Raw genomic sequence first — 26,610 nt, 5'->3', positions numbered from 1 at the left:
CCCTTTTGTGGTGATGGCTACTCCACACAATGGCCCCACACTGCCCTGCAATAGCCTCACCCTTCACAGAGCAGGAAAGGTGGGTTATGCAGGTGAAGGATCCAGTCACCAAGACAATTGGTGACAAGAATTTTGTTGCTAGAAAGCCTTCTGGTGACTTTTCTGACCAGGAGGAAACAATGTGCTGTTCTAGACAGCACCTGAACAGCAAATCCAGGGACAACAGCTATGGTACAGTGGCATGCCATAATCCAGACAACAGCAAGAGACAGCTTCTGGAGGCAATATGCAAGCTACTGCACAAAACACTAAAGAACTCCCTGATGGCACCACCTGCATTTACCACTTAGTGGAAAAGCAGACAAGAAGGAGAAATCGTAGTGCAAAAATGACAAATTAAGTCATAAGGCCTGCGTTCCTTCAAATACAGAATAGAGTACAGGATGTCAAATCTCAAACAGGAAAAACGACTTTGGCCAGACTTCAACAAAAAGAATAGGAAAAAAAACCAAAAAAAACAAACCCCAAACCTCAACAACAACAATAACAACAAATGAAAAGAAAAAAACAAAAACAACAGAAGAACCACAACAGTAAAACCCCAGAATCGAAACAAAACAAAACCAAATAAAACCCAAACAAAACCAAACCACAGCTATATTAGGCAGCATACTTGGTTTTCATACATGCATTCAGTTACTCATCAGGTTAAAAGCATGCAATGTCCTCTCCCCCAGAGCTTTAATAAAGTGGTTTATCTTAAAAGAGACATCACACAAAAATTCAATTAGAAAAAAAAGTTTTTTCAGATAACACATGAAATTCAAAAGATGCAAAATTTGGAACTATGACAGAAATGGTTTAAATACATCATCCTAACAGCTGAAAATATAACCAGCTATTCCTGAAACACAAACTAAGACTAGATTGTCTGCAGGGATGAAGCATGAAGCATAAGCTGCTAGAATAAGATGGTCTTTTGAGTCATGTTCGAATAAAGAAGGAAAAAACAACTCAAATTAAAATTAAGGTAAGCAAAAAAAAATTGAGGAAAACGTTGCTAAAGGCATAAAAACAAATAGAAACTACTCCTTCATAGAAGTAGAAAACCTGCCAAGAGTGTCTCTAGGGCTACTAGACAAAGAAGGTGTAAAAAAAGGGTTTGGAACAGATGTAGCCTCAGGAGAAAATCTAAACAAGGTTTTTATGACTGTGCTTATCAGGAGAGAATCACAGTATCACAGAACATCCTGACTTTGGAGGGACCAGCAAGGACCATTGAAGTCCAACTCCTGGCTCTGCATGAGTCACACCGTGTTCCTGAGAGCATTGTCCAAATGCTTCTTGAGCTCCGTCAGGCTGGTGCTGTGACCACTTCCCTGAGGAGCCTGTTCCACTCTGGGTGAAGAACCTTTTCCTGATGTCCAACCTGAACCTCCCTTGACACAGCTTCATGCCAAGAAATCAAGAGACACAGGTTGTAAGGAGAAATAGACCAGTAAGGTCAGTGTTTTTATTGCCCAGACTGCATAACTGAAACTGCTAAAAGATATACAGATAAATATTAAGTACCTGAATAAATGTCAGGAACATGCCAAACAACCTCCAAATAATTAATGGTTTCCTGCAAGAGCTCAAGGAAGGTAAGATACATTCCAGAGGAAAAAAAGTACTTACCTTTACACAAAAGGAAATAAAAATACATCAGTCACTAGGGAATTGAAGATCAAACCCTGATATCCAAAAGAGGAAAAAAATTGAGACAATTCTTTTATAGCTAGAACACTATATTAACATGAGAATAAATAGAAAAATGAATTTTCCAAAGCACATGATGCCACAATAATGAAATTTACTTCTCTGACAGGGTGAGGTGAATTCACTTTGGCTTTAGCCCACTGAAGCTGCTCCAGCCAGGAGCCTTCTCCAGCACAGACCTCCCATGAGGTCACAACCTCTTTCAGACATCTACCTGTCCTCATGTGGGTCCACCAGGGGCTGCAGGGGAATCTCTGCTCTGGCACCTGGAACATCTCCTGCCCCTCCTTCTGCACTGGCCTTGGTGTCTGTGGGCTTGCTCGGCTCACATATTCTCTCTCCTCCCTCCTCTGGCCACAATTTCTTCTGCACAACAACTTCTTTTCCCTTAACTCTGTTATCCCAGAGGTGTTATCATCACTGCTGATGGGCTCAGCCTTGGCAGGGTTGGGTGAATCTTGGAGCTGGGTGACATTGGCTCTGCCGGGCATGGGGCTGCTTCTCAAAGAAGCCACCCCTGTGACCCCTCCCAGCCAGCAATAACTTGCCACACAAGCCTAATACACAGGGCTGTCAGGCTAGGGGGAAGAAGGTTAACTTATGCATCTTGTCTTTAGTAAAACTTCTGGAATTTGATATTTACATAGGAAAATTAGGGTTGTATGGCTTAGGCGAAGCTAATACTAACTGTCTGCACAACCAAGTGACAATAATGAGAGAACAACATGTTCCTAGCATAGCTACTAATCCTTACTTTTAGCCTGGAATGGTGGGAGATGAAACAGGAGATCTGTCATACATTTTGAATTATATTCTGAATTTTCTGTAGTGAAACGGTTGAAAGCAAAACCAATTTTTGGATGCTGAAAACACCTTAAAGATTCTCAAGGACATGGTTACAGCCCCTTATCAAAGAAATGCCATGAAATTTAACCAAAAAAATGGTACACCTGAGAAAGAAGAATTAAAGTAGTAAATATAAAAATGAGACTGTTTACACAGCAGAATCACTGCAGAAACATAGCTGAGGCTACAATAAACTACAAATAAAATGAGTTGAGAGCATGAGTACAGAGCAAAAGTAATTCTCTAATGAAGGTAGAGAAGTATTTCATGAAGGTCATGAAAAGTAGCTGTTCCACTCTGCAAAGTATTGACAAGACTGTAACTATGGTACAGTAATTCAAATAAAATTTGGCAACTCAAGGAGAAAGCAAGGAAGGTGTTTTAAAAATAACACGAAGAAAAAAATGAAGAAAGAAAAATCAAAGAATTATATTTGTTGAAACTAAAGACAATGTTTTTAAAAGCCTTTCAAAATACAAATTTCATAATAATGAAGGAGGCAACAATGAGGTATTCCCCAATATGCAAACAGTTAATTTGAGAAAGGGATGTGTTTCCATTACAGTTTTAGGAAACTTAAACAAAAAAAGCTTTTCAACATGATGTCAGTTAAGTACTAGGAGTAATTAAACATGGAGAGTACCTAGCACAGTTTCTAATTTGGCCTCTATTATTGTCACACCACTGCTCAAAACAGAGTGGCAGGGTCAATACCCACAGTGCAGAGTCCAGCTCCTGTCTGTTTACCCTGGGCTGACTTTCTTAGTGATGAAGATGTTTGACCTGGTTTCTCTTTGGTTAATGACTGGGATGAAAAAGGATCTGCAGGGAATTTATTTGTACTATGTATTTGGAATTGCTTGCTTACAAGAGGCTGGGAGTGCTATTTTTAAAATGACAAACTTTAAGGGCAAATTAGCTATTTGCTAAATGCATCAGACTTTGAGTTCTGATGTTAACATTGAAAATAGTATAGCAGCAGAGTGGTAGCAGATAGAGCATGCCACTTCTTCTGACTTACCAAGGACATTGTTTTTTCAAGGTTTTTCATTCTAGATAGCAGATTTCATTACCTTAACTAGACATTTTGCACTGTAATGTCAAATACAATACCAGAATATCCATGAAAACATGAATTTGAAGTGAGAGAAAATAATATCTCAAAGTCGAGGATAAGGAAGAGGCTCAATTAGAAAAGACAGATGCATCTTACTGCTCAGCACAGAGATCATACTCAAGGATAAAGTGATACTTGACATAACTTAGGCTGAGCTAGAATTTTTTAAAGGTATTAAATTTTGGAAAAAAGAAAAAAAAAAAAACCAAAACACAAAAACCCCCAAACAAACAAATGAATCCCAAAGACTTGGTACTACAAATTGGGCTAGGGTTTCCAGAGACATGATGAATGTGGGGTGGGAAGGTAGAAAGCTTAAAAGGAGTGGAAATGCACACACCTGAAACAGTGCAAAATCCCAGGGAAGCCCCTGCCCACAGAATAAGGGACTTCACGTTCTGTAGTGCAGAAATGTGATAGGATGACCATGTGGACTTGTATGTTCAATAATAAGGGATTTTTAAGAAGATTCTCTTACATACATTTATTTCCAGTAAGGGACAAGCTTTTGTATTGGGTACATATAAGACAAGAATTGGTAAGGGGAAAAAAAATGGCTATCATGGCTTAATAATATTTTAAAGGACTTTATAATATTTTACAACGGGGCACAAGATGACACAGGATGTCCTTTCTGTTTGCTGGAAAACCAACCAGGTTAGAAGCCGCCTAATCAAAATATTGTGGGGCAAAACTGGGAAGGATATTAGGCAAGAAGCCACATTAGTAGCCCTAAAGAAAAAACTAAACCTAAGGCATGGGCTGATCCTCTGTCCAACAATTCCAAGACTGGTCCAGCTGAAAAATTTCAGAGGAGAAATCTTTTGTCAGTCAACCTACTCCTGCCTAGGACCATTCAGGCCTGCAGCTTCAGACTCACAGGAATCACCAGGTCTAAGAGGGAAAGGAGACATCACACCAATGTTTTGTTAAACTCAGCCTAGCCACAGGAAGAGCTGACACTACATCCATCTTTTTATGAGCAAGAGCTTTCACCCATCTTCTTGCTGGCAGGCTACAGACAGAAGGTTGGACAAGCCCTGCTCCTTCCAACAGGTTAATAAGAAGCACCATATGGAGTTAGTTCCAGGCCAGACAAATCATTGCTATATCAGAATAGAGACCTAACACATCTGTGTAACATCACCTGGTTATTGGCAGATAGATTATTTCACAGTACCCTCCTGGGCCGAGCCATAAACTACTCACAAACAGGCTTTAGGATACAAGCCATGAATTCATAGCCCTGGGGTCTGAAGATCCTCTCATTTTATTCTAAACATCTGTAAAAGAGATTTTTGCTCTTAGACACAGGGATATCTATGGAATTTACATAACACAGATTCTAATGCACTTTCAGCAGCAAAAATTAAAAGAGCTTTAGCTAAGTATTCCAGGAGTGAAACAATGGCGTGTATTGACCTTTAAAATCCTCTTAGCCAAATGAGCATTAATTAAAAATCCTAGAAGCTCATAAAAGTTACAAGCTGTGGTAAGCAATCTGGAGAATAAAACTCATATAAAAATAGCTACTTGAATATTTGAAAAATCTTAAAGAGGAGAAAATTCTAAGCTTGTCTGCAAGAAACTCTAACAGGAAAGTAAGGCTACATTCATTCATTTGATTTTCCATCACAAATGTCTGGAATAGCTCTAGAAAGAGGAAATTTCTTCCATTTGTTTAATAGAAAGACAAGCCAAAGGACCTGTTCTTTCTTCTGGCGAATCTCTGGAAGAAGTATCCATAATCTTGCTGAGCCTACTAGCTGCTCTGAAAGAGAGGAACAGGCTGGCCAAGCAGCAAAGTTTCTGGACACCTCTGGAAAACCACCTTTTCACTCATGAACTCTGCAAATAGGAAGCTGAATACATAAGTAGTATCCAATTTATAAAATTACACTGGTAATGTAATTTTAGTAGGCTTAATAAAAATTTCATTGGTAAAGTAGAGAGTCACTAGAAAGAGAGAAGACAATTCAAAATTCAATCGGTTCAGTCAGTCTTGAAGGTACATATCCCCTTTGCTGGTCTCTACAATTAAATTACTGCTCAGAGGCTGTTTCAAAAAGTGACTACCAAAAAGACGTCAATAAAATTAGTGTTACAGTTTTGATACACAGAGTACTGTTACAGTTTTGATACACAGATGTTACCCTATGTCAGGTTGCCAAATTTTTTGGTAATGCTAGAAGCTTTGACTGTACATCCCTGTACATAACTGGGGCCACAGCAGTTGTGACAACTGCTAAAATTCTCCAGGCCAATAGGGAAAAATCTTAGCATACTGCAAGAGAAGAAGCAAACACAAAGCCCTCCTTCATCTGCCCCACAGTTCACTTTTAATAGTTCGTGTGCAAACCACGTGCAAAGAACAGGGAAGGGCAATTTCCTCCTGTAAGGTCAATGTCTCAAAGTTACAAATGTATGCAGCGATGCAAAGTGATCCACAGCTCTTCGGAGCTGGAAAAGCTGCCAGCTCCAAGCACTCAAAGCTAACACCATGACATCAAACACCCCCAAAAAGCTCTTTTCTACAGCACTGCTAAATGCTAGTCCTTAATCGAGGAGAGAGCTCTCAGGCCTAGGGTTAAGCCAAACTCATCAGTAAAGCAGGGCTTTGAGATGTTGGCTGTCAACCACCACTTCCCATGTGTGGCTGTGTGACACTTCTCAGTAATCCTCAGTGGCAGCTCTGTAAACACCAGAGGTTGTGTTGTTCAAGCTTATCCTAGGGATGCCAGGAATTATTCCACTCTTTTCCCTGCAGGTACAATATTCCTCTGGTTAAGTCTTTGTAGGTTTGAAATTTGATCTGGTGGAGCATATAGTTGTTTTGGGATAACAAAATCCAGCTTGCTGATTTCTGTTCACCTGCAGATGCAATCCTTAATTTTTGAACTGTGGTCAAAACCAAAAGCTGAAACTAGTAGCTGCAATAAGTAATAAAGTAATGAAAATAGATCATCCCAGCTAATTTTAATTGTTGGTACCAATTGGTTTTCTCTCAGGACACATTACATCCATGGGACAATAGATCAGAACAGAAAGAACATTTACTCAGTGCTGTAAGTGGAAATTCTCAACAGCATAGAACAGAATTAAATCCTTGCTAAAAATCTCAAATGCCACAAAATGCTGTGAAAAAAAATAAAATATGCAGAACATTGCCAGTGCCTTCAACCACAGCAATAGCAGGGGATTTAACACAGAGAGATGACTTTGCTCCCTGTTTTATCCCACTGTTGATAGTCCTGAAGACCTTGAGGCTTTTCCAATAGTTTCAGATACATTGAGATGAGTGAGAACCTGAGTGAGCAAGGAAAAATTTTCAAAACTGGTCGCTGCATTTCAGGCTGGAAATTTAAGAGATTGAGCTGCATCTGCTCACACTTTGCTTTGTGTATAAGGCACTGCTCTTCGATAAAGCTACAGCTAAGAAAATGGCATAAACACAACCTGCACTCTCTTCCCTTACTTCTCTGACTTTTCAGGTCACAGAATGGAAAACCCAGCTTTTAAAGTCAATAATAATTCACCACATTTAAAGCAGAATACAGAGAAGTTATCAAAATGTCAACTATTTTTAGAGGTCTCATGTAGGCAACTGGAAAGTATTTTAGTGGTATTTCATGGAATTAGTTATAAATGTGTTCAAATGCTGTTGTAGCTAGTAAAATAGTAAGTGCAAAAGTTATTTTCTTTACCCTGTATTTTTTCAATGCTGACAGTTTTATACATAAGTATGATTATGGAATGTTAAGAAAACCAGTCCTCTGGCTTCAGAAGACTGATGGCTGGTACTAAGACTTCAGCAAACTAACCTTATGAGTCAAAACCAAAACTATCCCTCTGTGTCTGCTCCTAAAATATTGTTTGATACATATGAAATCCGAAGAAATATTGTGTTTTTCACGTCCTCCTGAAAACCACTGAGAAAAGTTCCAAAATAACTTCCTGCCCTTTTCTAAACAGAGATGTTCTTAAAGCTGTCATTGATAGTCCTTCATTTGCTCTGAAAGAAATAGAGAGCCAGATTGCCCAGATCCAGGGCATAAACAGCGTGCTGACATTTAACCAGAGGCAGCATATCCTTCCTAGTCAGTATATTTTTGCCTGATACTTGGCATGTTAAGACCAAACTTCAGTCTAAACTAGGAATCCTTGGATAAACATGGTGAAAGAAACAAATCCAATTTGGTGAACAAAACCAAAAAGGTATCTTCAATCTGGTAAGGTTCATGTTGGCAAAGCCAAGAAGATGCTGAGCAGAATCTGTGCAAAAATCATTTTGTCACAATTCCTTCACTGTTTGTTTTCTCTAAGCACATAATTTCTAACACATAATGTAAATATTCTGCTGAATGTAGGTTCAGAGCTTTCACAGTCTGGGGTGTCCTGGGAATACTACCATAATTAACACTGCCATCTAAAAGCAAAATAACCTGAAGGAATCAACACGTAATTAAAAAACCTAGAGAGCTTAAATTACAAATGGTAGCTTGTAGTCATCTTCATTCATTTCCCTTTGCTCATTGCCCATTCTATGAGGAAGATGCAATACTGTCATTCCTCTCCAGACCAAGACCCTCAGACTCCTGAATGTTGTAGATGTTTTAGAAGATCCCACAATTAAACAGAGTTGCTTGGTGTGGTCATTCCAGGTATTTCTCCATCATTATGCTCAATTAAAGAGCAAACACAGCACTTAAACATTTACCTAGGTGTTTTGTTCCTATGGAGACATGTCAAGTCATTGATTATTCCGGGATATAATGCTAACAATAACCCAAAATCTATAACTTTAAATATCTTGAATCTTGAACCATTTCAAACTGGACTTGCTTCATATGAAAGCAGTATCTCACAACCACTTCTATTTTTTCATCCACTTATGTCCAGAAATTTTGAACAGTCTAAGAAAGTGCCGAAGACTGAAAAATATCACATCCTAGGAACATTTTTGTTACAGAACAGGGGTGTAATGTTATAGCTCCAAAGTCCAAAATCACCAAGGATTGTTTTCACTCTACTTTTCTCTGCAATGTCTTTATCAGAAATAACAGAATCACAGAATCGTTAAGGTTGGAAAAGACCTCCAAAATCATCAAGTCCAACCTTGGACCTATCATAACCAGGGCAACTAGACCATAGCCCTAAGTGCCACATTCAGTCATTTCTTGAAGACTCCCAGGGATGGTAACTCCACCACCTCCCTGGGCAGCCCATTCCAAAGCTTAACCACCCTTTCAGTGAAGAGATTTTTCCTGATGTCAAACCTGAATCTCCCCTGCTGCAGCTTGAGTCCATGCTCTCTTGCCCTGTTACTTGCTGACTGGGAGAAAATACCAACCCCACCTGGCTACAACCTCCTTCCAGGCAGTTGTAGGGAGTTCAAGTAGTTTTCACTCCTGAGCCTCCTTTCCTCCAGGTTGAGCACCCCCAGATGCCTCAGCCACTGCTCATAGGACTGACTCTCTTGACCTGTCACCCCTTCATTGTCCTTCTGTGGACATGCTCCAGTACCTCAACAACTTTCTGGAGGGATCCAGAACCGGACACAGGACTTGTGGTGTGACCTCACCAGTGCAACACTTAAATCATCACTTGGACAAAATAGTCATTAAGCGTCTAATTAAATGGAAAAGGTCACAAAAGAAGCATCCCAGGACTCGACCTTAAATTGCACTTCCATTTCCTTTTCAAGATTATATAGGATAGTGAATGTATTCACATACATATTACTGAAATTTACATTCAGACACACACACACTCTTGAAATTTGCATTTGTGTCCTTGTTCCTCTCTAGCCAGAGCCAGTGCAGATGGTACTATCAGAATAATTAAAATCACCCCTCTGTTTCATTCACAGCTTGTGTTCTTTATTGTTCTCCCATTTAGACTAAACTCCTTTTGCTTGTTTGTTTTCAAATATTATTTTTTTTATTTTAAACAGCATATAAATATATATATATATATTTATAATATATAAAAATATATATGCTTTGCTCATTAGAATAATTATTTTATATGCACATTAGGCAGATAAGGATTGTCAAGGAAAAAGGCTGTTGTGAATGTTTGTGTACCTGGATTTTGAAGGCCATTTGACTATAAATCAGAGCTCTATGTGGAGCTAGTTTTCCCATTACTGTGCCCAGAAAGCATGGGAAGCCTAGGAGGGTTGTCTAAAACGACATTTAGAGACATTCAGTGTGCCAGCACAGCATGGCAGAAGATGCTGATGTCAGAGCGAGAGGAACACATGTTGAGCAGACAATTCCATTTCAGTGGTAATCACATTCTTTATGTTAAATTTTATTTATGATTAATTTTCTATTTCTTCATTCCTCTGGACCACCAGGGATGAGGAGGGAGAGAAAATCAGGAGTGAAACTCAGCATGGGAAGACAGGAGAGGTGGGTGGAAGATGTTTTAGTATTTGGTTTCTATTTCACATTACCCTGTTCTGGTCTGATTGGCAATAACTTAATCTGATTTTCCCAAGTGGAGTCTGTTTTCCTTGTGATGGTCAATGCAGGGTAATCTCTCTCTGCCCTTATCTTGATCCAAGAGCCTTTTAATATTTTCTCTCCCCTGCACAGCTGAGAAGGGCAGTGGCAGAACAGCTTTGGTGAGCACCTGCCACCACCTGCCAGGGTCAACCCACAGCATATACCAAAAATTTCCACTAACTGTCCTGTATCTGATACTGAGAAATGGTACAGGAAGCTGGGATATGGAAATGACATGGCTGTGCAACAGGGAAGCTGACAGGTTCTCTTCCATCTGCTCCCAGGCAGGTTCAGAAAGCAGAGTCTCTATTTTTAGGCAGAAATGCTGACCAGGTTGTCAGATCCAGCTATGACTGAGCTGGACGTAATGTCAGACCTTATCTTCTGTTTGCACAGCTTAGTGTATCCCATGGAGGTTCAATCAACATGATAAAATACCCTGCTTTGTTCAACAGCAGAGTCATTAGCATGAGCACCAAGCCATCCCCTTTGTTAGCCAATCTCAAAGCAAGTGAAGAAAATGACAGATGAAATTTATCACTATAAGAAGAAATCAAAGTAAGATTTTCATGTTTCTGAATGTCATGGTAGACAGAAAGGCTTTGAGAGGGATTTATATTTTTTAAAGTTTTAGCTGTCATAATTATCTGCTGAAAGTTGTAGTTAAACCACAACTTTCCTAAGCACTATGGAAAGATGAGGCTCTGTCCTTTTATTTCTAAAATCTTCCTCAACTATAAAGGGACGCTCATTCACTCTGCAAACTCCATACTCCATTTCCACCCAGTACAATAGAACATTGCTTAGGACAAACATGAAAGCTGAGGACACTGAGCTCTTGTGGAGAATAGAACCTCGACAGCAGATGTTTTAGCCAAGTTAAAAGAAAGAGCCTATTTCTGGCCATCCAGAGGACCTTTATACTTCTGCTTTCATCATGTGCCACGTCTCCAGCAAAATGAGCAGGCTGTTTTCAAGGGCAGGCAATTGCCAAAGAGATTCAGGTTTACGATTTTCTGTGTCTACAAAAGGGGCATCAAAGATTATAAAGGCATCAAAGTGCTGTTGCATTAAGGGTATAGGAATTTATCAGGACGTTCCTCAGAGATCAGAGGGGTGGTAATGGAGACAAGTTTTTGAGAACTATGGTTTGATGAAAAAATGTTGAAAGTCTTCATGAAACATATTGTCTGAGTGATCAACTCCCACTGCGTCAGCCTTGCCAAACTTAGCCCCACATGTCACCAATGGCTTAGGTCTGAAGTTTTTAACAGCACTTAAATTTAACCGCACTTAATCAACAGCTTAATTTAAACAATTTAATGAAAGATTCTTGTAGAATTTACCATAGCACAATGGCAACTCATAGACCTAATTCACTTATGAATCTAATGTACTTAAGAATTTAAGAAACATTCACAAGACTTTAACATGTTCATACACACACACAGACTTAAAGGAGTATGTAGGCATATATAACCCTGTGAAAATTCCCCATATTTTCAGGGAAGTACTCACATTGGATGCCTTTGGATCTTCTCAGAGGATGAAGGCTGATCCTTGAGGAGTGGGGGTATCAGCCCAGGCTCTGTCTGCTTCTGGCAGCCGTCCTCCAAGTAAACTTGAGGGTTCTCTGGCTCACAGTGGTGTCTCACTCAGAGAGAGATGCTGCCACAGCCCACTGTGTCTGGGACAGGTCAGTGGGTCTCACTTGGGACCATTGTCCATAGGTCACAGGAAGGTGGGCTTTAGTCATAGCAATTTCCCATCCTGACCACAATTCAGGTCAGTAACCTCCTTTCAAAGTTCAGCTATAAAAATGTTGTTCCATTTGGGTTGTTATTCAGGCAGGAAAAACAAGTTTCTAAGGCTGTTCATTAAAACCAGGAGCTCATCAGATGGTGTAAGTTCCTGGGAGCAGAGAGTGTTTCTGAAAAGCTCAAGAGAAGCATAGCCAGCTGCTGTTCATCAAGGCTGAGGCCTAATGAGCATTTCTGAGATCTTAGTGTGGCCCAAGGAGGAGAGGGCAGTGTCACAACCACAGATGCACAAGAGAAACATAATCTTAAATGAACTGTAACACACACAGCAATTTCAGATTACTGCTACCACTGTGGAAAGGGAGCTCAGTGTCAAACGAAATAATCCTATGCAAACACTACCTCAGGTGCTCAGTAATAGCTAAATAATCAAATTGAGAAACATTTGTACGCCCCCAGAACTTCTGGTGTGTCTGCAACCTTTGATACAAGGCACAGCTCTGCTCCTGCCTTCCATGTCTCAATAAATACACAAAAAATACAAAAAATTATTGTGTTTTTGCAAGTGTAGGAATTCCTACGCCTGTGATGCAGGTATCCATATTCATAGAATAGTTTGGGTTGAGTGGGACCTTTGAAGGTCATCAGTGAGCAGAGACATTTTCAATTGGATATCAGAGTCTCATCCAACCTCACCCTGAGTGTTTCCAGGGATGGGACAGCTACCACCTCTCTGGGCAACTTGTGCCAGTCTTTCTTCATCCTCATTATAAAAATCTTCTTTCCGATATCTAATCTAAATCAACCCTCTTCTACATTATCTGTCCTATCACAATGGACCCTACTAAAAACTTTATCCACATATTTCTTACAAGCTCCTGCAAGTACTGGAAGGTGCTATGAAGTGTCCTGGAGGCCTCTCCAGGCTGAACAACCCCAGCTCTCTCAGCCTGTCTTCATGGGAGAGGTGCTCCAGCCTCCTGATCATTTTTGTGGCCTTCTTTGGACTCCCTCCAACAGGTCAATGTCTTTCCTGTGCTGGGGGTGGCCATACTCTGGCACCAGATGGCCACTCTCAAAGCATCTTCTCACTGTACAGAATGTCACAGACAAGAACTAGCATTATAAAAGGAAAATATCCGAATCATATGTAGCCACCCTACTCATTGAATTGCACTTTTATTTTGTTAACAAATTGCAACATTTGTTTATAAATAGAAGTGTCTACTCTGCAAGTATTGCAATGTCATACTGGCTATACTTAGTATTTCCAGCAGAACAAGAAATTCTGAGTTATGATCTTTCTTCCCTAATCTCTGGTTCTAATTATTCAAAAGCAAGGTGATATATTTTGCTGCTTTGCTCCGTTTCCCAAGCAGCTAAAAGCTCCTTAAAGATCCAAACACTATCAGTGTCTTTCAGACAAAAGAGGATTAATTGCCCTAGGAAGCATTGCTCTTGGAGACACAACTCAACTCTTTATTCACTTGCTTTTGGGAGCAGAAATATCTCCAGAATGTGGAATTGTTTGAGGTAAAAAAGAAAAAGAAAATCCGCTTATGCTGTATTATGAACAAATCCTAATTGCAAATCAAATACACTGACAGAACTGAACTGTTCAGTGCTCAGTATAACAATAACCTGGCTAAAAGTACTACCAAGGTGAGTTTTTTAATCTTTAAAAAGAAAAAAACAAAAACCAAAATCCAAACCCAACTCAATAGCACCTGCTAATGTATCCTACTCAATCCCAGAGTATTAAATGTTATTCTGCAATACAGAAGATACTAAAAGGCTGACACTGGGATACAGGTTCTTGTTATATGCATCTTCTCTTTTTTTCTTAAATTTTCTTTGCAACATAGACTAATATAGGCTGATAATTTTGGATATATACACCAAAGTAATACTTTTTCTTACAGGTGAAAGTTCTGAATACAGAATAAATCAGGAATAATCCAGGCTGCAAGGAAAGTATTGATCATGGATTTGTAATGCCAGCAAACGACAAAATGGACAGGAGATCAATAACACTCATTAGAGGTTTTTCTACAGTTCAGTTTTAGAGTGACACTAAACACAAACTCCTCAAGATCCTGAACAAGAATGGTCAGAAAATCTAAAACTGGATTTACCAACCTGAGAACAAAACCTGCAGGCCAAAATGCTTCACTGTAAAGTATTGAAATATCTTCTACAGAATATCTCAAGGTTTTCTTGCTGGAGGTGTGCATGTTGTTTGTCCACATCTACTGATTACCACTTATATTACCTTCTTTAATTTTTTTCCTTTCTTTCCTCTGCAACTCCAATATAGTTGCTTTACTAGTCTGGGGCTCTTGGGACTGCCAACATGAGCGAACAGAATTAAGGCAATATAGCTGAATGATAGAAATTGGAATTTGGAATGTATGCTAATACATGGATGATATAACCTTCCATAAACACTGAAAGACAGCTGGGACTAGCAAACACAAAAGATAAGTTAACAATCTGAAGAATTAAAGCATTGTTAAAAGTCTCATTACAAATTCTGTGCAATGGGGAAGTAAGGCTGACATCTGAGCCATTTTCACAGTCAGTAAAAGCTGGTAAAACAAAGCAGATCCCAAGAGGACAAACAAAAAGCTTTTCAACATGGGAACAGCCAACACAGTCATCCTTGGAGGTTTTCCAGACCCAACTGAATGTAGGCTGGAGCAACCTACTCCAGCCATAAAGGCATCCTGCCTTAGGCAGGAGGTTACATTACCCTAGAGATTGTTTCCAATGTCCTCTGGATCTTATAACATACAATGTTTCTGTACATTATTACATCAAAATTAGAACACAAGATTAGGCAAAAGATGCACAGACTAGTTTTAAGAGGGTCTGTAAACACGAAACATCAAACCCTTCGGGTAATGCAGTGTAATAAACAGTGCCCTTGTTAAAAAACCTCTGAAAACAACAAAAAAAATTGTTCTGTCTTAATAAGACAGAAAGGCATTTAGAATCAGTCCCTGGTAAAATTACAGAGCTTATTTTGTGAGATATTTGAGAACACCTGAAAGACAATGCAGTCACTGCTCACAGCCAGCATGCCTTCACGAGAGCAAAGTCCTGCTTATCCAACCAATATTCTTTTAAGACAAAGTAACCCACCTTGAAAGGATGAGCATTGGATTTCAGTGAAGTTTTTGATAGTCTCTCTTCTACAGGAGATATCTCTACAGGATCCTTCTGGACAAAAAGTCCAGCACACAGCTGAATAAACACATCATGGGATGGGTGAGCAACTGGCTCGTGTCAGTCACAAAGGGTGACAGTGAATGAGGGGACATCAGACTTGTCACTAGTGGGGTTCCACAGGGCTCCATCCTCAGCCCTAAGCTCCTCAACATCTTCATAAATCACCTAGATGAAGGACTGGAAGGGATACTGAGCAAGTTCAGAGATGAAGCAAAGCTGAGAGGAGCTGCTGACTCCCTTGAAGGCAGAGACTTAGACAAATCAAGAGGGATGGGCAATCAGCAACCATCTGAAGTTCAGCAGAAAAATGGATGGATTCAGCAACTGAGATGGGGCAACCCTAGCTGGACAGACAGACTGGGGAATGAGAGGCTGGACAGCAGTGCCACAGAAAGGGACCTGGGGGTCCTGGTTGATGGCAAGTTCAAACTGAACCAGCAGTGCCCTGGCAGCCAGGAGAGCCATCCCTGTCCTGGGGGCATCAGGGACAGCATGGCCAGCTGGGCAAGGGAGGGGATTGTCCTGCTCTGCTCTGCACTGGGGCAGCCTCACCTCCTGTGCTGGGGGCAGTTTTGGGTGCCACGATATAAGAAATGCTTTAAACTACTGCAGAGTGTCCAAAGGTGGCCACAAAGATGGTGAAGGGCCCTGAGGGGAAGCTGTGTGAGGAGTGGCTGAGGTCACTTGGTCTGTTCAGCCTGGAGGAGGCTGAGGGCAGAGCTCACTGCAGTTACAGCTTCCTTGGGAGGGGAAGAGGAGGGGCAGGCACTGATCTCTGCTCTGTGGGGACATGACAGGACCCGAGGGAACGGCCTGAAGCTGTGTCAGGGGAGGTTTAGATCAAATATTAGGAAAAGGTTCTTCACCCAGAGGGTGGCTGGGCACTGGAACAGGCTCCCCAGGGAAGTGGCCACAGCAGCAACCTGACGGAGCTCAAGGAGCATTTTGACACTGCTCTCAGGCACATGGTCCTGTGCAGAGCCAGGAGTTGGACTCAAGGATGCTTGTGGGCCCCTTCCAACTCAGCATATTCTGTGATTCTGCAAATATACAAATTTATGCAATTTTTCATAACTCAGGAAAAATGTAACTAAATACTTTGAAAGGACAGTCACAATGGTATCAACAAATGTTCAGGATTTAAGATGGGGCTTCCCAAATGGTGGAGAAAAATATCTCTTAGACTTTAGCTCGTCCTCATGAATAAACATCACTAAGGAGAGACACGAATTTCAGAAAAGCAGCTGAAGAAGTAAATATTTATCTGCCTGAATGGCTGAAAGAAATAGTACATTAAATGCAAAATATTTTATTTATTGCAAACAAAAGCTGTGATAACAACATTGCACAATACTGAATTTTAAGGTTTTGAAATTCTCAGAAATCACTCTTGTGACTTTTTTTGCTCTATATATATCTTTATATTTTTACATTAGTTTTACATTATGACAAGAGTAAATTACTTACAGAAATTAAGATAAATTGTATATAGCCTGCCACCTTACTAATGTTTCATTTATATGTAACTGAGTGTAACCATTTAACTTTGATCTGAAAGGGTGATCAGATTCATTGGTTTGCTAATCGTACAACAGAATGATACAGTCTGCACCAATAGTTTTTTAAACAATTAGAAGTATATGGGAATTTACTGTGTGCTGCGTGTTTTCTACAAAGTGTAGGTAATAACTCACTTTGTTACTTTACTAGAGCAACAATTTCTCCCTTTTGTGTAAGATCTCCAGCAGACAAATGCATAAGTTCAACATTTTCAGATCCAGTGCTGAACAGCTTGGAGGGCAGTAGTGAAAGTCCTGAGTGCAGGATGGGTCCCTCGATGAGCCATCAGGAGAGACCCGGCCTCTGCACTGAACCCTGCTTCCTTAAGCTGCTGTGCAATTTCCTCCACATCCCAGCCCCCCTGCCCCTGGTTAGCCAGGAGGTGATCAATGAGGCGTGGGCAGAAGGCAGTGGACATGCACTTCACCACCAGCTTGGCATTGAGGAGCAAGGAGAGTATTTCAGCATCACAAGTGGAATCATCAACCTGCAAAGAAAGAGAAATTCAAAGTAATTAACAATTAATTACCAGATACAGCCATCAGCCAGAACGTGTCACGATGGTTCTAACTGCACAGTATGACCTTCAAAGTGAGAGGAGTATTCCCCACAGATTACCTACAAGGATACAGGCTTTGCATATGTCAGAATATGTAAAGGTATGTCTTTAACACTCTACCACATTAATATAAATATCTGACCTGCACAAAGTTAAGGAATAAGAATGCTTAACAGCCTGGGATTACACCAGCTTTATAGACTTTTCCCAGGTTTTCAGTCCCAGTGCAGCACAGATCACACCATTTAGCTCCATATCAAGAATGACAATCTGAGGAAGGTCAGAGCAGAGTATATTAAATTTTGGTCACTTTATATTAATATATTACATTACATTTCACATGTTAATATGACAGGCAACATTCACAGACTCAATCAGCACCCACAGCAAGGATGAGATTTTCAAAAGAATGTAACATATTGAAAGATGTGAAACAGAGCTGCTACCTCTGAAGACATCCTGGATGCCACAAAAACTGTGGTTACTTGATATATGAGAACATAATACTCTCTGGAGAATCTTGTCTGTCTAGATTTACAAATAACACTATAGAATACTTTAAAATCTATTTCAGTTAATTTTGATATGTCTTTCCTGGTTTCTTTGAAATACAGTGCTGTGTTAATTTACCACTTAATGAAGCACAATTGAACAACAACATATAACCAAAAAAGGGACCCCACCCAGAGGGACCTTGACAAGCTTGAGAGGTGGCCCTAAACAATCTTCATGAAATTCAACAAGTCCTAGTGCATGGACCTGAATCTGGGTTGGTGCAATCCCAAGCACAAGTACAGGCTGAGCAGCGAATGGATTGAGTGCAGCCTGAGGAGAAGCACCTGGGGATGCTGGTGGACAAGAATTCCAACATGACCCATCCATGTGCTCTCACATCCCAGAAAGCCAATCAATCCTATCCTATGCTGCATCCCAAGCAGTGTGGGCAGCAGGGCATGGGAAGGGATTCTGTCCCTTTGCCCTCCCAACATGGAGTGCTGCATTCAGCTCTGAGATCCCCAACATGAAGACATGGACATTTTGAAAAGAGTGCAGAGGAGGCCACCAGGATGCTCAGAGGGCTGGAGCATCTCTCCTATGAGGATAGAGTGAGATGTTAAGTCTGGAGACATTAAGGTCCTGGAGACACCTCATACCACCTTCCAGTACCTAAAAGGGGCTACCAGAGAGCTGGAGAGGGACTTTTTACAAGGGCAAGGGGTGACTGGACAAGGAGGAATGATGAAATTGTAAAAGAGCAGGTTTGGATTAGGTATTAGCAATAAATTCTTTATTGTGAGGGTGGCAAGGCACTAGCATAGATTGTCCAGAGAAGCTACAGGTGTCCCATTCCTGGGAATGTTTCAAGGTCAGATTGGATAGAGCTTCAAGCTACCTGGTCTAGTAGCTTGAAGGATTGGAACAAGATGACCTCTAAGCTCCCTTCCAACCCAAACCATTCTGTGATTCTGTGATAAAAACAGGACCAGAGGAGGGCTAGACAATAGTTTTCAATTAGTGCACCTTATTAAGTTACAAATAAACTAATCAAATTATGGTACATTTACAAAACCACCTCCCAGTTTAAAAGGAAAAAGAAAATTGCCTGATTACTTTCTGCCTAATTTCCTATAAAAATTATGTGCCAACATACATGATTGGTACCAGGGTACCAGCAAGTAATAAACACCCTATGGTAAGTTATTTAGCACCCTTGAAGAGCAATTCAACTGCTACACAGGACATGACTACTGCACAAAGGGAGACTGGCAGATTTACAGTTGTAATCAAGCCATTTTTAAACTAATTAGCACAGACAGTTCAGTTTACAAAACAGTTCTAAGAACTGCAGGGATGTCCAGCCTTTAGGCTATCCCATCGTAGTCTTCAATTATTTAGTAACTGCCAAAAGTCAATGAGAGAAATGTTTTCCTGTTGAAGACAGGCTGATAATTAAATAAAATGGGTCAACAGACAGCTGAACATGAGCCAGAGTGTGCCCAGGTGGCCACGAAGGCCAGTGGCATCCTGGCCTGGATCAGCAATAGAGTGGCCAGCAGGACCAGGGCAGGGATTGTCCCCTGCACTCGGCACTGGTGAGGCCACACCTCAAATCCCGTGGCCAGTTCCGCACCTCGCACTTACAAGAAAGACACTGAGGTGCTGGAGCACATCCAGAGAAGGGCAATGGGCTGGGGAAGGGTCTGGAGACATATGAGGAGCTGCTGAAGGATCTAGGAGTGCTTATCTTGGAGAAAAGGAGACTCAGGGGAAATCTGAATTTCCCCTGAATTCAGGGGAATTATTGTTCTCTACAACTGCCTGAAAGGAAGTTACAGTCAGATGGGGGTCAGCCTGTTCTCCTAATTAACATGTGACAGAACAGGAGGAAGCATCCTCAGGTCATGCCAGGGGAGGTTTACATTGGATATTAGCAAAACATTTCTTTATGGAAAGAGTTGTCAAGCATTGGAACAGGCTGCCCAGGGAAGTGCTTGAGACTTGGTTTAGAGAGGACTTTGCAGTGCTGAGTTAACAGCTGGACTTGGTGAGACTTCACAGGTATTTTCTAACCTAAACAATTCTGATGCCAAAATTTCTAGTGTTGGCATCTTGCAGCACACCATGGAGCACACTAAGCCATTATCCAAACAGCTGCCATCTCTTCTGAAATGGGACTGAAGGGATATTCTCTCACACCTTGAAGCTCTGTGTGGTCTATTCTTAACTTGTGTGTAGAATGAGACTTTACACAGGGCGTCACTGTTTGATTTTATGAACATAAAATGCAAATAGGAATTACAGTAGTGAGATTGAGAGCAGATGCAAGGTTTAATTTAAATTTTTATGCTACTATTCAGTTAAGAAAAACTGCTATAGATTAGTGTGATTTTATATACCAGAAATGTACAAAATTGAGAGAGACAAATCTGAAAGAAGACTGTTCCTAGCATAGACCATTGAACATCTGAGCTATACTACAGGGATGAAGATACCCATGCAACCCACAAGCAGAGAAACCTGTCTGCACTCACAAAGAAATGAGATCAGTGTGGTTTCCCATGTAACAACACAGCTCACAAAAAGGTTCTTGGGTTGTGCCCCACAGCTCATCCTTAGACCCAAACAGATCAGTAGGTTTAAATTGATTAACATTTCCCATTTTCTGACTTGCAAACTGTCTGAAGACCTGTTAAGGAAGAGGAAACTTTTGTAATTTAGTTGTGTCCAGGCAACACATGTTGGCAACCAGACCCTGTGAATGCATTTTGCGCAGGTAAGGCCACTGTCTGTTCCACCATTCTTTGGGAAGTATATGGGGTCTGGCAAATGTGGGAAGAACACAGAGACACCAACGTTTAATGAGAATTGCATTTAAAAATAGGCAGCAAAGAAAGCTCAATTGACTAATTTACCAGTTTTACAGCTCCAGATCATGCCAATTTTGGGGGTATCAATTGCACATATAAAGGCATTTCTAGTCATTAGTTTAAATAAAAACAACAACTTACAGAGATTGTAAATGAATTGATACATGTTTACAAACCTTAATTGAGACACTTTATACACTGAACAGCTCTGTTTAAATAGAACTGTAAGATTTTTTTTTAATTAAATCATTGTAAATGTAGCTTAAGACTACATTTATTTAAAATTAATTTTAAATCAGAACAACAAGCATTAAAGTAAAAAAAAACCTACTAAAACAATATAAAAGGCAAACACAGAAAGCATATATTTTTAAAGAACTACACCACAGAGAGTATAGTAAGTTTTTTATGCAAGAAATTGCTCAGCAAAAGTATGACTCTCCAATCTAAAAAAAGAGACAGCTTCAAGGGCATAGGGCAGATAGCAACATCACCAAAATTATAAAGGGATTAATTTAAAACATTATCTTATTAAGAAAGTAAAAAATATAAAGCATCAGATTAACTAGTGGGATCAGATTACGAGAAAATTTAAAAATAGGCTTTTTTCGCTCTTGAATTCTCTGTCGAATGATACTTCAAGATGTAAAAGCTCATCCAAATCTAAGAAGAAATTGCACAAAACCAAGAAAAGAAAACCACTGGCAATTACTTAGCAGATACATACAGCTGAAAATAACCAAAAGTTTGGAAAGTAGTATTTCAGAGAAAGAAATACTGTACATCTGCCCCATTCTTACTCCTCACTAGACTTGTAATTCTTCCATCTGTTCAAGCCAGGATGCTGTTCCAGATGGCATTTTGATCCTCAAAATGTTACATTTTAAAAAATATTAATGGAAATCAACCTCCAGAATTATTTTTGCTTGCCATACATACCAAATACTAGCCTACAGTAGATACAGACTCCTAAACACACTACATTTTCATTTTCAAAATCATACTTTTGAGTCTGTAAGACAGTAAAACCCAGCAAGTAAAAAACAACCACCTTACTATCCCAGTTTTAAAAGCTGTTTTTTCTAGGCAGCTGTTTTTTCTTGACAGCTCCGTCAAGATCTTACTAATGAATCACTTCTGATCTGCCTGCAGATGCAGAGCCCTTGCTATCCCAAGACCCTAACTAGTCCATAAAACTAAGACTATTGCTAGTCACAGAATCACTGTTCCAGTGATATGGAATGCAGCTGACTGCAGTTTAAAGAGGTCTCAGAGGTGCAGGTTATCTTCTGCACAAATTAACACCCAACCACTTTCCATATTGTGTGAATAAACTATGACCCACAATAATGACAGAATCAGTGTGTATATATAAGAGAAACATCATTATATGCCTATCTAGAACTCCATGCTAAGGGTGATAATTTTTTCATTACAGTAAAATCTGGAAGGTTTAAATGGGAGCAGCTTTCATTTTTCATATCCATCTCTCCTTCAGGAGAATTTATCAGCGTAGATTTAGCATGATGCCTACACAATGTCCATGGTTACGAGTAAAAGATCTAATGGGGATAATTACATTAAGGAGAACTGACTTTTTTCCCCTTGGCTTTCCTATTTAGGTATTGGTTAATATCTACTTCCAAGCACTGAGGTGTAGGCATTCAAGTGGTACCTCTGCCCTTATGAGAGCACTTGGAAGTACTGCATCCAGGTGTGGAGCCTCCAGCACAAGACATGGACTTGTTGGAATGGGTCCAGAGAAGGTGATGAAGACAGTCTTAGGAGCACCTCTCCTATGAAGATTAGCTGACAGAGTTGGGGTTTTCAGCCTGGAGAAGAAAAGGCTCTGGGGAAGACCATACAACAGCCTTTCAGTACAACAGAGCTGAAGAGGGATGTTTTACAAGAGTATGGAGTGTTAGGACAAGAGGAAATACCTAATCTAAACCAATCCCCTTACTTTAAATGGTTTAGATTGGATACCAGGAAGAAATTCTTCACTGTGAGGGTGGAACAGGTTGCCCAGAAAAGTTGTAGATGCCCCAGCCCTGGAAGTGTTCTAGGCCAGGATAGCTTTAAGCAGCCCGGTCTAGTGGAAGGTGTCTCTGCCCATGCAGGGTTTGGAACTAGATGATCCAGTTCCCCATCAGCACTGTTTGCACAGGCATCCAGAGGCTCTGGCATTACCAACAAGCATAATTTCACCCATAATTTCTGCATCAGAAAACCCATAAGTTATGAAAGGGAAGGGCTGCTGATGACCTAACAGCAGTAAAGAACTGAAACCGCTGTTTCCCAGAGTATTCCCTTCTCCAATACTATTTGAGATGAAAATGCTTTTCTTTTTATTCATTCCTGGAGTACAGATATACAGAACAAATAAATAAGGGGAAGAGAAACAAGTGACATAAAAAATGCTGGAAAAATAAACTGGAGAAAGATATTTTATCATAATCACCATTAGCTTATAATTTAACTATTTTTTTAAAGATTAAGCCCCATTAAGTGAATAGCCATAAATGGCATACACTGGAGAACACTAGAAATTCCATTATTCCACACAAAATGTGTGATTGTTCATGTTAAATGTTTCAGTAGAACATGTTATGAAGGTAGATTCAGTACTTCATCACTGAAATTATAACATGCAAATAAAGCTGAAGTATTTTTTCAGACTACAGCATTTTTCTTGTTCCACTTTCTATTAAAGTATTGATTGAACAAGTATTTGCACTGCTTATATTAACCACCACTTGTTAGCTGTTTTAACATTATAGGTACGAACAGGCAATAGAATATTTACTTGCTCTCTCAGATGTATAAAAATCAGTTTTCATCTCTGAAAATGCACAATGCACAGACAACACTGAAATCCCTCTCAAAAACAATCTGACTTTTAAGGGCTCTATTGGCAGTAATAAGATTATTTAGGTAAACTGTGTTTTTAGATTACTCACACAGTACACAACATAGGGGAAGAACAGTTATTTCTGTTACTCAGAAAAGACAAGTGGCAGTTCATTTAAAGATACACAATAAAAAGAGGGGTCTGCAATTTCAAAAAAGCTTACGCAAAAACTTGGTTGGTTTATTACAGGCAAAAGCTGCACAATTTCTAGTATCAGCACTTCAGCATCATCCTTAACTGTAAACATCCATAAAGCTGTCAGCAGCATACAACAAATGGCTAACTAATACATCCTATCAGCAAGCAAGTGCTGTATTTTTCTCACAGGCATGTTTGGGAGCTGTGTTAGCACTGGATTGGGGAATCAATAGCCATGATTCCCCTCTGCCAGATGTTATTTGTCTGTTTCCTGTTTAATGTAAGCAGAAATGGCCTTCCTATGAAAAATTAATTTAGAATTTGACAAAAAGCATTAACTGCCTGAACACTGTTTTTTAAAAAGCAAAAAGTATGCATAGAAAATGACACTGAATAAACAACATTGGCATAGCTAAGTAATATATGCCCTTTCAGTACAACAGCAAACAATGTAATCATAAGAGATGCATATAAAACAAGGAGTAAGAGGTACTTTTTATACAATATAGGAACAGCTTTTACATTTAGCACAGCACTCTTCTGTACTAGCTGCTTTTCTAACTCTGTCACATTCCAGGTACTGGCTAAGCTCTATGCCTGGTGTAATAAAGTCAACAGTTAAATCTTCATTGACTTAAAGTAAAACATTAGACCAAAGCTAACTGCTTCAAAAATTCTAGGTTATTCAGCACTATTGCAGAACTATATGCCCAAATTAATTCTGAATTTAGAAGGAAAAAACAGAAACAACTTATCAAGCTGCCACCTGTAAAAGAAAGCCAAAAAACCCCAAAATTATCTTGGGCATGCACAGGTATACAAAATGCTTTATACCAGCAAGAAGCTAATAAGGTTCCTGGCCCTAAAGCTCCAATATAATGTAATCAGCCTAGAGTGTAGGAAAGCTGTAGCACATTAGAAAGAAATGGCCAGTTTCAAGAGCAATACAATTAGTACCCATTCAGTAAGTGTTACTGCACAGCATTATGCTTTAAAAATAGTTAAATAAAATGTATTTGGACTTATTCCTACTGACAAGCTTCAGAATTAGTCAAAGAAGTCAATTTTAAAAGGCTAACAAGAACACAGATGAGAAAGTACATGCATATATCAGATTATCCGATTTATGCTTGTTTTTCAATGAGATCATTGTTTAAAAGTTATCAAAAAGCCTTGTTTTGTAGAAATAAAATCTAAAATTGCAGGTGGTAAAAGAAAACAATCAATATACTATTGTTTTGGTGGTTAATATTTATATAATTGTTTTGTAAAAACTCAGAAAATTTGTGGTTAGGAGACTAAATTTCATCCTTTTAGGCGTTCCTTCTTATTTGCTGAAAAGCAAATGTACAGGGAAAAGACAGTTATGTAATGTTATATAGCAACTGACATCTGCATTAATTTCTTCCAGTTCTTGCCCAAAGAAAAAGACAGTGTTTAGATTTCTTCTCCAGAAACTTTGGCATCAAGTCTGTTTAGAATGGCAGGAAAGTCCCCAAACATACCACCACATCAAAACCAGTGACATAACAGCTCTCCAAGTGTATATAAACACATGCCACATTTGTCAGAAACAAGCTGAGTCATCTGACATACTTTATCGCTTACAAAACCCCAAAGTGAGAGAATATGAACACAGAGGTAACAGTCTACTTCATGTATCAGAATAGTTTCTGTTCCACCACATTGACATAAAACAGCACACCAAGTATTTAAAGGAAGTGCTAAGAGGTTTAATCACTCAAGTATGTACAAAAGCTCTTACCAGCCCTGTGTTACTGCTCACTGTGGACACAATAGCTGTGCAAAACCTTAACAATGGTAAGTGTCTCAGCAGTCTCTGCTTACTACACCAAGATAAAAGAGCTAACTTATTATCTCAGCCTCTGAAAGGTGGTTCATTCAAGTGTTCATACCTTAGCAACAGCTGTTATCTGCTCCAGTGCCACAGCATGAAGGTCTTGGTCTTTGCTTTCTACCAGCAGTTTCAGGGATGGCAGCAGGAGGGACTGGTTAAGCAGCAGCAAACATAATTCTTTTATACACTGAAATAAAAAGTAAGTTCTCTCAGTGTGATCTCTGAAGATAATAACATCATTATTCACAATAAAATTTATGAAAATTTTATGTCAAATACAAAATGAAAACCACACTTCCACAACAAATGAACTCCCCATTGGAAACAAATCCTTGGAAACTAGAAAGAACAAATTTTAAAAATGTAGAATACTGGTTAAAGTGCAACATTTGTTAGAATAAGACAAGGGAGGTACTGAATCACCATTACAACCAGGAGTTTTACTGAAACATAACAGCAGTCCCACAGCTCTCTGTGGGACTAACATATTTGTGCTTACTGAAATACTGCAAAACACAGGAAGAAATGCTGACAGACACCTGCAACAAATCTGTAACTCAATCGTGCAATCAGAAAAGCAGAACAAAATAAAGAGGAAATAACAGCACATGCCAGAGTTGAATAATGTTTCTGTTGCAAATAGCTTCAAAATTTTATACAGTATTTTACACAAAATTAAGGTTTAGCAAATTAAGTTTCTGCCATTCATCTAGTTTCCTATATCTGATAATACACCATAAATTTAGTATCACACGACTTCAAGATAAAACTGTCCAGAAAATACCTTCTAAAATAAGGTGTTTTATACCTTTATTTATAAGATATTTTTTATAAAACATCCCTCAACAAATCTATTGTGCACTTCCAAAACTTTACCTTGTCCCTTAGTTAAACAACTAAACAACACGTCCCACACGTGAGCTGTTTTATTTTCCTCAATATTGTACTGATTTGTCCATTTATATGTCAAAAAGTATTTCAACCTAGAAATT

The 26,610-nt window shown here is 39.5% G+C and overlaps 1 protein-coding gene across 1 annotated transcript in view; it reads right to left on the bottom strand.

Annotated features, from left to right (window-relative positions):
- Positions 1-16,469: 16,469 nt before the first annotated feature.
- Positions 16,470-26,610, bottom strand: part of NBAS (NBAS subunit of NRZ tethering complex) — a 156,253-nt gene continuing 146,112 nt past the window's right edge. Inside the window, exons 51-52 of the mRNA XM_005420285.3 lie at positions 25,677-25,805; positions 16,470-17,271 (exon numbers count right to left, since the gene is read on the bottom strand). Of these exons, the coding sequence (XP_005420342.2) occupies positions 16,996-17,271; positions 25,677-25,805 (405 nt within the window). The 3' untranslated portion in view covers positions 16,470-16,995. The remainder of the gene's footprint in view (positions 17,272-25,676; positions 25,806-26,610) is intronic.

Source organism: Geospiza fortis, unplaced genomic scaffold (genome assembly GCF_000277835.1).
Source record: "Geospiza fortis unplaced genomic scaffold, GeoFor_1.0 scaffold81, whole genome shotgun sequence".
Lineage (NCBI taxonomy): Eukaryota > Metazoa > Chordata > Aves > Passeriformes > Thraupidae > Geospiza > Geospiza fortis.
The sequence above is the reverse complement of the archived record's forward strand: the minus strand, read 5'-3'. Positions and strand labels throughout refer to the sequence as shown.